We start from the raw sequence: 14395 nt of genomic DNA, 5'->3' as shown, positions 1-14395 counted from the left end.
TCTCATTCAAAACATCCAAATATATAAAGAGAAACAATTAAAGCATGCCAGCCCATAACCCATGTGACATGCAGTCAAAAGTACATACAAAAACACGTAATCTAAAAACTCTAAACAGTGATAATTAAAATAGACAAGACCAAACACTGTAGACGTATAAAACCATGCAACCAAGCTGGAGGCTAACCTTAGCTTTAATCATCTTCATACACCATGCCACTGCTTCTGAATAACTTTCTACAGAAACACTACTGCGACACCGTTTCCTGTGAGAGAGCCACCAAGTCTCTAGCCGCTCGTAGCACCTCAGAGATAATGCTCCAACACTATCCATTAAGTGGAAAATTCTAAAGAATCATCCATTGTCTCTAGCCTAACGCCCGTCCATCTGCCTCCAGTTCCGCCGACCATGGAGACAGCATCGTGGTATAAGGGTCGTCCTTAGTCACCACTTTGAATGAACCCAGTTTGGATACCTTCTTTACCTCCTGTGGACTCTTCAACAGCACAAAAAATACATATTCATTCAACAGGGTGATTAGTCCAGTGAGTGGTTTGCTTATGATAGAGGGAGCAACCTCCAAGATGCTGGCTTCATTAATAAATCCCTCCATGAGTGAAAAAACAGCCACCTTCGCAAGCTCGTCTCTCATACCCAAGATCTCCTGTGAGAGAAAGAGAGAGATGGAAACACTCCGCGAGTGATGTCTATGGGTCATTTCAGCATCTTGCGCAGCAATCACAACCTCTTGTATCTTCCGTCTAGCCGCCAGATGCCCGACTCCCGAGCATCTGAGACACACGACTTGATGTCTGCACTCTACAGTCGAATGGGAGGCTCTAAACCAATGTCCACACATCGGGTTCTTCGGAGAACGGGGACGTTTAGGACCTATTGGTTTTCGTCCTCCACGCTGTTGCTCACTGGAGGAAGACGAAGATACCGCCTATGCGTAATTCATAAGAGGGTCTTTGGTGTAATTGCCAGTAGTAAACCCCGTAGAAGTCTGGGGAGCAGGGGCGCGTCCTTCACCACCGCCACCAGCATTTCCGCCGACGTCATTTCTCCAGAGGTCACGAAAAAGACTTGCCATCCTCCCAACTTCGTTTACTATAAATTCTCATAATACATAGAAAAATTAAAAAGCAAAATATTTATATGTCAAATATTAATAAGGTGAATCATCCTAGGGGGGCTATAGGTATCATTTTCAATCGAATGAGAAACCTCTTGCACAATAATTATATTATCAAAAGAGCAGTGATTAGCCACAAAACCCACTTGTTCCTGACCGATAAGAATATGAATGACTTTTTTTAATCTGTTGGCAAGAAGCTTCAAAATAATTTTAAAACAAACATTGCACAAGGAGATTGGACGAAAATCAGAGAAAAGTTTAGGATTATCTTTTTAGGGATGAGGGAGATATAAGTTTTACCCCAGGAGGAAGGTATGAAGGAGGTTTTAAAAAAATGTTGGATAACTTCAAAAAGATGACTACCGATAAAAGGGCAAAAAGTTCTATAAAACTAAACATTAAGGCCATCAAGACTGGGGGACTTACCTGGGGGGAGGTCAAGGAGAGTAAGGTAAACTTCCTCCATGGTGACTTCCCCAATGAGCTGAGCACTATCAGAGTCTGAGAGTTTGGGAAGATCAGGAGGAAGGGCTTCGGATATGTTTGACATAGTGTTGAAAGGGCCGCTCCAGAGGCATTAATAGAAATTCATGAAAGCTTGATCAATGCTTGAGAGATCATTAAATACATTACCATTAAGATCTTCAATCTGAGAAATGAAATTAGAAAGAGAACGAGTACAGAAGAGAGCATGGAAAAAGCTAGTATTCTTATCACCATCCAAAACCCACTACAAGCCAGCACGTTGAGCCCACTTAATATTGCTCTAGCACTGCCAAGCAGTAAGTTTGGCATAAAGCTCTGCCAGAACAGAATGAGCACTGGGGTCAGAATTGGAGAGCTCCAGATTACCTACCTCAGCTTCAGTTTTAGAAATGGCAGCATCCAAATTATTAACACCAAGAAGACACCAGTGATTAAGTTTAGAATGAGTGTGAGAAAGGAAATGAGTGAACACATGCATGGGGTTACCATGAGGAGAGAAATTCTAGCCTTCACGTACACTATTGTGACAGCCTAGATAATCAATCCAAAAGTTTTCAAACCGTAAACTTTTCTTTTTATGAATTGAAAGAAAGTTGACAGTTAGATAAAGAGGGGAATGATCCAAAAAGGAACGATTGAGATGAGAAAGAGTATAGGACTTAAATATATCGTTCCACTCAAAGTTTACCAGGCAGCGATCAAGTCTGGCCCAGAGATGAGTTGAGCCATGTTGATTGTTACACCAGGTGTAAGGAGAACCGATGTATTTTAAGTCTAGGAGATTATTACTATTGATAAAATCATTGAAAAAAATGCGATTTACGACAAGAATAAGAGAAAGCCCCACCTTTGTGCTCAATCCTGGAAAAAATGGAGTTAAAGTCTCCCAGGATGAGCCAAGGGAGTCTAAGGTGAGAGAGTTTAGAAAGTTTATGCCAAAGAAAACGTTGATTAAAACACCGAGAAGAGTTATAAACTACTGAAATGATAGAAGTTTTAGAAAACGTAGTGGAAACCACAACATGCAAAGCACGACGAGAGACGACAATAGGAGTGACCTGGCCTATGGATGAGCTCCACAGGATGAAAATACTACTAGAAAAACCCTCGGTGAGAACAGAAGCCCATTCCTAGTGCCTAGGAATTTTCTTACAAAAACAATCAACCCGATCAGAGTTGGCGCGAGTTTCGACAAGACAACCCAAGAGAGGCTTAAGCATTTTGATGAATCTGAGAATCCGAGAAGAAGTATCCCGAGCAGAGATACCCCTGCAGTTCCAACAGAGAATTTTAGCTGAATTCATGGTAAACAAATTTAAAGAAAAAGAAAGAAACTTCCTTGTGAATGGGAAGACTACAGGATGAACACTAAACTCTCAGGTGCAAAAGCTCTCGGTTTCGACCCTGCCTTTTTTTTTGGAGAAATCTCATTAGTATGTGACCCTTTTTTGATGAGGGCATCTCTTCTAACTTCCGCTTGATATTGAACCAGCATCACAGAGTGGTCGGGGCCGTCTTCCTTATTAGGCATCTCTTCATCTTCCTCTTCAGATGAATTATTGTCTTCTCCACTATCCTCCTCCATCTTGCTGGATTCAAGGGCAGAGGAGACTTTTGCTACAAGAGAACCATGCAGGTGTCTAGAAGATGAAGTGTTAAGGGGGACAACTTGAACAGATGATCTAAGCATGGGGGGAGGGGAAGTGGGATGTCCCATAAGTGGAGGAACAAATGGGATGTATTTAAATTATTATGCAACTTTTTAATTTGGCATGATCCATGAATGATCCACTTAATCCACTGAGTCCAACCCTTCTAAATACATTTTATAAAATTACTTGCGCTAGTTGGGCACATAATATCAGGAATCACATGTACGTGGTGCAATAAACAATTAAAATAAAATCACACTATATAAAATTATATTTTAAGTAAACATATAAAAAAATGTTATGTATATAATCTCTATGTTAAACACTTTAAATAAAAATAAACAATTTATTTTGGACTAAAAGAGCATTTAAGCTAAAAGTAAAAAAAAATCTTATCAAGATATAGTTCAGACATAATAATAGAAATATATCTGTATTTGAGTGGCTTATCTATATTGTTAATATATACACACACATACTATAAATTCTCATAATACAACAGATCAAATACTGAACTGCCATAAAAAATATTTTTTGACAAAGTCGACAAGCAAAAATTAAAAAGCAAAACTTTTATATATCAAATATAAATAAATTTTTTTTTAAAAAAAATATTAATAAAGTATGTGAGACATATATATAAATATAGATACACATAACATAAATATCTATTATTTTTATTTTTTATTTTTTACTTTTTTGAAAAAAAAAAGCAACAAGCTAAAAATAACAACCACCAAACTTAAAACTTCAAATTTATCAGGGCACAAAGGTGTTCAAGACAACGCCGATGGTCCAGACCTTGGGAAAAATAAAACAAATATCTTAATATGGTGATTAAGAATAAACGAAATTACGAGGTGAGGTTATGTGCCCTTGCTTCTGAATCTGGGCCTCTCTCTAAGCCCATATTACAGACTGCCCAATTAAATAACCAACATGCTAATGTTATTTCATTGGAGAATGATGATTATTGCAACCCATCTCATTCACCTTCAAATCTCAACCTTCCTAAGAATTTCAATTGGGTTTTCATCCATGGTGTTTGGACTTTAGTCCTGACAAAATTTTCTCAAGACTTTACCTCCAGTTCATTGATTGATGAGGAAATTGTTCGGAAAGAAAACATTGAAATCTGGAGTGAGGAAATTCATACTGATGAAGTTGTGTCTGAATTAGGTGCTCAGGGATCCAAGTGTTCAGGACATGATGGAGACAGTCTGTATAGCCATGAGGTGGAAGATTCAGAGTCTGACTTTGAGGAAAAAATAAGACGATTGCTTCAATCGGGTCAGACTGATGACACTTCTCAGGGAGCAAGAAAACGTGAACGAAGGAAGAAGCCTTCTGCTATATGGAACGAGGAGGCAGGTTTCATACCTCAGCCACCCAGATCAATCAAAAAGAAGGAAATTTCTTGCACAACACCGTAAGGTACTTCCTCAACCCCCCTTCATATTAATGATTGGACTGATGTACAATTGAATAATTATTGCAATGCTTGTGGCATCACGTTTGATTCATTGCATCACAAAAATAATTGTTTTCGCACTTACGCATGATTGAATCTATTAGATCAGCCTTGCTAACTCAGTTGCTGGAACCTCTAATTTAGGTTCCACATCACGTTCCAATTAGTTTGCCCATGAATATTATCAATTGGAATGTTAGAGGTCTAGGAATGTCTTCAAACCGATTCTAGTAAATGATTTTTTACAGTCACATCATGCAGACATCTGCTATATTCAAGAATCAAAGCTCAGTTTGGTTGATCCTACCATCTGGCGATCAGTTGGTTGATCCCGCTTAAGCCATTTTGCCTACACCCCTACTCTAGGGTTTGCTAGAGGTATGATTGTAGGTTGGAACAACTGTTTATTTTAGGGACTCATGATTCACCAAAGCACCTTTTGCCTTTCAATCGAATTCAAAAATAGACCAAATAATATTTGCTAGGTTTGTACCTCAGTGTATGGACCTAATGCGCGCCATCTAAAACCTGACTTCTGGAATGAGATTAGAAACTATCAACCAGGTGTGGGAGTACCCTGGGTCATCTGTGGAGATTTTAACTCTATCTTCTCCCCTACTGACAATTTGAACGGTTCCCCTAATCTTGAAGATATTAGACAAGCGCAATCAGTAATTAGTGATCTTTTTTTAATTAAGCCTTCCTTATTTGGTAATCGGTTCACTTAGACTGATGGACAAGCTAACCCGATTTGGGTAAAGTTAGACAATTACCTTGTCAACCCTGACTGGATCACCCTTTTCCATAAAACCATTCAGAATTGTCTTCCTAGATTCGGCTCTGACCATGTGCCTATTAGACTAGAATCAGGAGACCATTACCCCACCCCTCACCCATTTCGTTTTGAATGAACATGGTGCCTGGTGGAACATTTCCTTGATCTTATCAAGGAGTGGTGGAGCACTTCTCATTTTCAAGGATATGAGGCTTTCATCCTAGCGAAGAAGATTGCTAACATCAGAAAGCAGCTCAAGCACTGGGCAAAATTTGAGTTCTGGTTGATCAAGTTAAAAAAGCTGCATTACTTCATGAACTTGACTTACTCTATCATTATAAGATGAATCGCTCTCTCACCGATGAGGAATTTGCTAAAGACATTTCCTTGAGAAATAAGCTCTGTTAAATTCTCAAACAGGAAGAGATTTACTAGAAACAGAGGGCTCAAATGAATTAGCTCAAGAAGGATGATGAAAATACTAGTTATTTCCATGCGGTTGCAAATAGACATCGGAACAAAAATTTTATCTTTTGGATTCTACAGAATAACAACAGGGGTGGAAGACACTAGGAGGATAGGAGAAACTTTTGCCTCCTATTACCAGAACATATGTGGCTCATCTCAGAATTTCTGTGTCAAGATAAACTGGTCAAACCTTCTTGGCTCCAAAACACAACATGACCTTTCATCTCTAGACACCCTATTTTCACAAGAGGAAATCAAAAGGGCGGTCTTTGATAGGAAACCCGACCAAGCACCTGGACCGGATGGTCTTCCAATTCTGTTTTTTCCAAAAATTCTAGGAAATTGTCAAGAATGACATCTTCCAGCTCTGTGATGACTTTTACTGGGGACGAGCCAATCTGGAGAAAATTAACTGGGCAAACATTGGCCTAATCCCAAAGAATCTATCCCCAGAAGATCCCTCTCATTTTCCTCTTATAAGTTTGATCAACTCATCTCTCAAGATTATTTCTAAAATTTTAGCAAACAGACTGAGACTCAAAATTGACTTGCTGGTGGATGTGACTCAATCGGCATTTATTAAGGGCTACTGTATCATTGATAACATTACCACGGCCCAAGATCTTATTCACAACATGCAGAAACATCATCTACCGGAACTGATTCTAAAAGTTGATTTTGCTAAAGCCTTTGATACTATGGATTGGTGTTTTATGTTTGAACTCTTAAAACCTAAGGGATTCAGTGATAAATGGATAAGATGGATAAATGCCATCCTCACTTCTTCCAAGGTGAAATTCCTAATTACTGGTAGCCAAAGTGGTTATGTCAAATACCGCAAGGGGGTCAGACAAGGGGACCCGCTTTCCCCTTCCTTTTCATTCTCAGGGTTGATGTTCTTAGAACCATGTTCAACAATGCTCTTAAGTCTGGAATTCTCCATGGAGTGGCAATTGGTAATCTTGGAATCAAAATGTATCAACTACAATACACGGATGACCTTTTTATCCTTACCACAGGAGGAGGAGGCCAAGCATGTCTTCAATTTTCTCAATTTTTCCAATCTTATATGGGTTGACATTGCTAGGTATAAGTATGGCTCTTTTAATTTTTGGATGGACCCAATTCCAACAACCTGCTCTTCATTTTTTTGTGGAGTTTGTCATACTGCTTCTTCCATCAAACATTGGATTTGGGTAAAATCTATTAATCCTCACACTACTTCCTTCATGTTTGATCCTTGGTATTATGATATTCCAATTGCTCTCAAGCCTACGTTTATTGATATGAATTTGGCTTTGGAAAGTTTTAATCTAGTAAATGTTTTGGTTGAATTTTGCTAGGATCTCAACAAGCTCCATCACATGTTTGGTGATCAAATGAATCACCATTTTATTTTCAATGGTTTGGTAAATATGAAGGCTCAAAACGTATAGGTCTGGCTCCTAGATTCTAAAACATGCAGAATATCCAGTATTGTGTATCACCATTTGAATTCTAATATTTCCTATGAAGACTCGTGTGACGGCTAGAATCATCTTTGGAGACTTAAGTGTGCCCCTCAAGTGAAACACTTTACTTGGCTTCTTAGAGCAACTCCAACCGGCATCACATTTGGCGTTGAATAAGCAAAATTGGCGCAGGATTTGGTCCAATCCGGCGCCAAATCCTGCGCCATATTTGCAAAATGCTACAGTGGTGCGCAACATGTAGCGCACCACTGTAGCAGCGCTATTTCTTTTTATTTTTGTTTTTTTTTATTTTTTTTTTCCATTTTGATTTTTTTTCTCATTGTTTTTCAGTTTTATTTTTTGTTTTTTTTTTTATTTTTCAGTTTTATTTTTTTTCATTTATTGATTTTTATTTTTTTTGGTTTTCAGTTTTAATTTTTCGTTAATTATCTTTTATTTTTTTAGATTATTATTTATTTGTTTTTATCCTTTTTTATTTTTTTTAATTTTCAGTTTATTTTTTTTATTTTTTCAGTTTATTATTTATTTGTTTTTATTTTTTAGTTTTAATTTTCAGTTTATTTTTTATCTTTATTTATTTATTTTTTATTTTTGATAAAATTTGTATTTATAATTTATATTTTAATTAAATTAAATAATTTATAATTTAAGTTTGTATTTTTCAATTAATAAAAAATAAAAAATTAACGAAAATAAGACACGAAATATAACTTCATTAAAATTAACGAAAATTACACGAACAATAAAATAAAAACATAGAAAATAGTAATAACATAGACTATCAACGATAGCAATAAGAAAAAAAATCACAACACACAAAATACAACTAATGAAAGCTGAAGTAGATGGGTCTAATAATCTGGCATGTTATCACCACTTCCACCAATATTACCAAAGATATCACTAAACATGTTAGATCCAGAAGGGGGTGGCTGTTGAAAATGTCCTCTTTTCTGTAAAATTTCTTGTTGTTGTGCTTGTATACAAGCACGAATATTTGGATCAGCTATAGAATTCAAGTCTCGCATCAAAATTTTGTCCTCATATCTCATTTGTTGAAAAGCAAGATTTTTGTTCTGCATTTCTAAGAACATTTGTCGATCTGCATTAGTCTTCTCTAACATCTCCATAATCTTGGAGTTATCATCTTTTAAACGACTAATAGAATATGCTACTTCGTCATTCACTTTTTTCTTCAATTTGGCTTTCTTTTGTCCGATTGGGCGTTCAGAAGGTGACCCACCACCAATATCATCTAAGTTAAGAGAAAATTGAGAAAGTCCAGGAGATTCTGGTGCTTGCGATTCTGGAGTGGGATTTTCAGATTCTGATGATACATAGTCAAATCCATGCTTTCGATTAATTTGTCTAGATGTAATAACATTATCTTTAAACTTCTCAAAATTCCTCACAATGTGCCACACATGATCAAACTTGAACCCTTTCTTATAGTTAGGATCGTCCAAAAGCATTCTCTTTGCTCGATTCATTTGTAAAATGATGTCATGAATTATATATTTGTAAAAATATAAATTTATGAAGAATAACATATATAAATAACTTACAATATCTTCATCTGATGCACCACTCGGATTTAAATTTTCCACTTGTCGAATACATCCGTTCAATTTCTTCACTGCCTTTCTATTGTCTGCATCCTGCACTGTAAAGACCGAGCAGAACGTTCCACCCAAGATTTATCTCTTGTCAAATTGTATTTCTCCTCCACTCGAAACCATAATTGCTCTAAAGACTGATTCGTACCAATAATGGGGTCTTGAGTCATTTCCATATATGTTTCACAGAGATGGACATCTTCATAAGGAGAGTACCCCGCACTACGAGATTGTTTAGACATGTTTTCTTGGATTACAATGAAAGCGAGATTTTTTTATAATATTGGTTAAAATGATAAACGACATGAAGTTGTTTATATAGGCAACATAATATTTGATATCATCCCACCAAACCCTATCGTGTCACACTTCCCAATGCCAGAAGATAAGAGATTGAATAACTTGCCATCTTATCTTCTTAGCAACCGTCGGATGGATTTCATCTGCACCGACACCGTTGGATTTGATATCATCCCACCAAACCCTATCGTGTCACACCTCCCAATGCCAGAAGATAAGAGATTGAATAACGTGCCATCTTATCTTCTTAACAACCGTCGGATGGATTTCATCTGCACCGACACCGTTGGATTTGATAATTACTTCCCACCAAACCCTATCGTGTCACACTTCCCAATACCAGAAGATAAGAGAATTGAATAATGTCCCCAATTCTTATAAATTGACATTTTTATTATTCTTTCCATTCATAGAGCCATAAACATATACTCAAAATGAATTACAACATTGGAGAAACTTCGAATACTGAAAATAACATATTGTCATCATCATCTTCAGATGATGATGACAATATGTTATCGATGTATGATCTATTTTCAGTGGAAGAAGATGCAATGCATCGTGTTATTCAAAATAATAACATGATATTTGAGTTAACCCTTAGTCATCTGAACAATCGTCGCTCCCATGGTGGCTCTATTCCAGGGCATGTTGTTATCAATCGCATAGCCGTGAAGAAGCGAGATCGCAATTTGTGGAATGATTACTTTTCGGAGAATCCACGCTACAATCTTTGAAATGTTTCGCCGAAGATATCGGATGTCACGAAGTTTGTTTCTTCGCATTGTTGCGGCAGTTAAGGACCATGATAATTACTTCCAACAACGATGTGATGGTCTAGGTCGAGTTGGGTTATCTAGTTTACAAAAAAATTACTGCGCTTTTTCGAATGTTGGCATATGGTTTACCTGCTGATGCTACAGACGAATATATCAAAATCGGTGAATCAACTGCAATTGAAAGCTTGAAAAGATTTTGTCACGCCATCGTAGAGATTTTCGCTGAACAATATCTTAGATCATCTAATGCTACTGATATCGCAAGACTCTTACACATTGGAGAACAACGTGGCTTTCCAGGAATGTTAGGAAGTCTGGATTGTATGCATTGGAAATGGAAAAAAATTGTCCCACGACATAGGGGTTTGGACAATATAGAGGAAGGTATGGATGTCCAACCATTATTCTTGAAGCGATGAGTCGACTATGATCTTTGGATATGGCACGCTTATTTTGGTATGCCAGGTACCAACAATGACATAAATGTTTTTGGAGTCTTGAATTTGTTCTCCAACCTAGCACAAGGTATTGCTCCTCCCCGCTCATTACGTTATTCAAGCAAGTGAGTACCATATGGGATATTATTTAGGCGATAACATATATCCAAAATGGTCTACTATTGTACAAACTATTCATCAACCACGAACTCGAAGAAAAAAATATTTTTGCAATGAGACAAGAAGCATCGAGAAAAAGATGTCGAGAGGGCATTTGGTGTTCTACAATCTCGTTTTGCAATTGTGGCAGGACCAGCACGATTTTGGAGGAAAAATATCTTACATGACATAATGACTACATGCATTATTATGCACAACATGATAGTTGAGGATGAACGAGATCTCAATGCACCAATCGTGGATGTAAGTGAAGTGTCAGACCCCGTGAGTTGAATTGGTACAAGATGAAAATGCTCGATTTGAACAATTTCTTGGTCGATTCTGAGCAAATTAAGGACAAAGACGCTCATATTGCACTTCATGATGCATTGATTGAACATTTGTGGTTGTGCTATGCAAATAGCGAAGATAATTAAAAGCTTGTGTGCTACTTTAGTTTTTAATAATGTGTTGTTTTCATTGACGGTGCTTGTTTGTATGTTATGTTTTTATTAAGTAATTAATGTAATGTAATGTTTGTATTTATATTTGTAGTTTATCAATCAAATTTTATATTTAATAAATATTTCTAAAAAATATCAAAATAAAATTTATATTTTAAAATAATATAATATTTAAATTCAATGGTTAAAAGTGAAAAAAATTAAAGATGATTAAATTTATTACTAATATGAATATAAAAGTGTGAAGTGAGAAGAATATTCTTAGAATATTCTATTTTAGAGTTAAAAATAGAGATGATGGTTGGAGAAGTTTTTACTGTAGCAGCTGTATTTTTGTGTATTGAAGCGCTAAATATAGAGTTTTGGATTGGAGATGGCCTTATTCGAGGCAAGCTTAAAACCAAGGAATATATCTATTAAATGAACATGGGCCCCCTTCCCATGTGCCCAATGTGTGAACTAGGCAGAGTGACCATTGATCACCTGTTTACCACTTGCCCTGAAGCACATACTTTATGGTCTATTATCAGCAATATCTTAAAAAAGAACATCGTCTTCCTTGCTGGAATCTCTAATGGACTATGGTTGTCCTCATGTCATCCTAATATCTCCATTTTTTAAAAGCCCATTATTACAGTTGGTGCTTGGCTTCTGTGGAAATCCAGGTGCAACTTAATCTTTAATAATGAGACTCTTAACTTGTACCTGATTTCAGCCAACGTGATTGCCCACGTCAGGGAATTCTCTATCTCTTCTCTTCCTTGTCATGGAAAATGCTTAATTCTTAACAACTTTTCATCTGCTAATAGCCCTTTTCTGTTTTCAACTAGATCTTGGAATGAGAACACAGATACCAGAGTAGCAGGTTTCCTGATCATGAACCAAAACTCTTCTGTTCTTTTAATAGGAGCCTGTCCAATTCCAGATACCATGGTATCTTCATTTGAAGTCCAAGCTCTGCTTTTGGCTATGGAGAACATCAAGAGCAATCATTCTTCTATTCAATATATATTTATCTCCAGCAGAGATCTTCATGCTGCTACCACCATTGGATTCTCCTAACATTATTTGCGGACAGATCATTGGATTAATCACATCAATGAAACCTTGATAAGTATTAGCAATCCAAAGATTCATCTCATACCCCATAATTGGAATGTTGCAGCTCTAAAATTAGCCTTGCATGGTTTGAGTTTACACTCTTTATCCTTATATCATCAGGGCACGGATTTGCCCATTGGCTCATGAAGACCTTCGACCTTCATGGCTTTTCTATGTAGCTCCTTTTTGTCTTTTTTTCCTTCTCTTCTTATTTTTCCTTTTTTAGTTTTGTTTTTGTTTGTTTAGTTACTCTATTTTTGTCTATTTTTCTTACTAATAAATAGCCTTCTGACTCTTTTTATTAAAAAAAAAAACCATGATTAGAGAATCCACTAATAGTGAAGAAACACTGAAAGAGAAAGCAAAATGACTCAAACAAAGAACACTCCAAAAACAATAGAAAATACTGAAAAACTTCTCCTAGCTCGAAAGCTGACAGTTCCCTTAAAGAATCCTCTCAAAAAGATGCTTTGATCAACTTGAGATGGTACTAGTGTGCGTCACCATGGGCATACTCATAATATCCCCTTTGGAATCTACGAACTTTAGGTTTCTCTTGACAGTAAAATTCTACTCTTTACTTAATATAAATGAAATCTTTTCAATCTGGTCACTGTCACCTACGGTGTTAATGGCAATTTGACATGTCTCTCCATGTCATGATGAGCTCGCCATGTCATCTTAGCTCCCCATTGCCACATGGCTAAAGAAAGTTTTCTATTCTTTTTTATTTCTTTCTCCTGTCTTTCTCCTCTCATTCTCAAACTCCTTGAACCTAATCATTGTGTGTAATCCAATCAAAGTGGTGTCGGTCAATAAAGTAAGGGATCACCGGAATGGTGGTCACGAGGATGAGGAAGTTGAGGTATGTTCCATTTCTTCTAGTTTTTCCTCTCTCTCCTTTCCTCCTTTATATTCCTATATTTTACACCTATTATATTGAGACAATTTAAATTCTTTCAAACTTTTGATCTCAAAGGTTAGCATTAATCATTATTTTGTTTGAAAGGCAGGATGAAAAGTTGGCCGCCCACATGATGCAGCCATGAAAGCATGATTAACATTTTGGAAGAACTCATCATGGCTTGTTCAGAGTTTGCATGAATACTAACATAACCAAATGAAAGCATCCTCCACCTCACCATTCAGATCAGCTCCTTTGAATTTGCACTGAATTCTTAGAAGCTTGAAGTAGTTGATGCTGATGTTGATGAGGTTTTTAACATCTAAGTTGATTTTAATACTTTGCTTTTCTATCTCTTATATTTTGGAAGTATATCTATATTCATATATTCAAATCCTAGTGAAGACTATTGAAAAAGGTTAAATGGCATGAAGCTAAATGGAGGAGAAGTTGGCCTCCACTACTGTAAATGGTTTAGTGCTTTATTAGTAGTTAATGTATTTTTAGTGAATGTCTGGAAGTCAATGAATGTTTTATTTTATGCATTCTTAAAGACTTAGTGAACATCTTTAATTAATGTATGTTAGGAGTCGATAATAATTAGTTTTATGTATGGAGAATGTTGGATCATCTTCCAAGTTATGAGTGTAAGTAAAAGTCTGGTGTTACATTGTTGTTATCTAATGAAAGAGAACAACATCTGTGAATATTCTTATGCCATATACTTTTTAATCTTTTACAAATAAGTTCTACATCCTTCTTGTTCTATTGTTATATAATTTGTAGGATTAGCTGTTTAAGATCATCTATAACTTGGTGCCTAGGAGTTGTACTCTATAGAATTTGGATTCATATATCTTCCTGTTGTTTCAAGTTACTTTTGCCTTTACAAATAGAATTTAGTTGTTGAAACTAAAAGAAAGGGAACATATACCTCAACCTCCTCATCCTCGCCACCACCATTCTGGGGATCCCTTACTCTATTGATTGATGCCATGCTGGTTAGATTGGGTACAGTGATCAGCAAGGGTTTTGAGAAGGAGAGGTGAAAGAAAGGAGAAAGTAAAAAGAAAGAAATTAAAGAAAAGAAAAACTTTCTTTAGCCACGTGGCATTAGGAGCCTGAGATGACGTGACACGTGGCTCGCCATTAACACCGTAAGTGATAGTGAC

At 36.5% G+C, this 14395-nt stretch overlaps 1 protein-coding gene and 1 pseudogene across 1 annotated transcript; one reads left to right on the top strand and one right to left on the bottom strand.

The window, feature by feature from the left end:
* Positions 1–8314: 8314 nt before the first annotated feature.
* Positions 8315–8953, bottom strand: LOC120282859. Its single transcript, XM_039289695.1, has one exon. It carries the CDS (start codon positions 8951–8953, stop codon positions 8315–8317), a length of 639 nt encoding a protein of 212 aa, XP_039145629.1.
* An 860-nt stretch (positions 8954–9813) lies between these two features.
* LOC120282858 lies at positions 9814–11100 on the top strand (annotated as a pseudogene).
* Positions 11101–14395: the final 3295 nt, after the last annotated feature.

Source organism: Dioscorea cayenensis, chromosome 18 (assembly GCF_009730915.1).
Source record: "Dioscorea cayenensis subsp. rotundata cultivar TDr96_F1 chromosome 18, TDr96_F1_v2_PseudoChromosome.rev07_lg8_w22 25.fasta, whole genome shotgun sequence".
NCBI lineage: Eukaryota > Viridiplantae > Streptophyta > Magnoliopsida > Dioscoreales > Dioscoreaceae > Dioscorea > Dioscorea cayenensis.
This window is presented reverse-complemented; position numbering and strand designations above follow the sequence as displayed.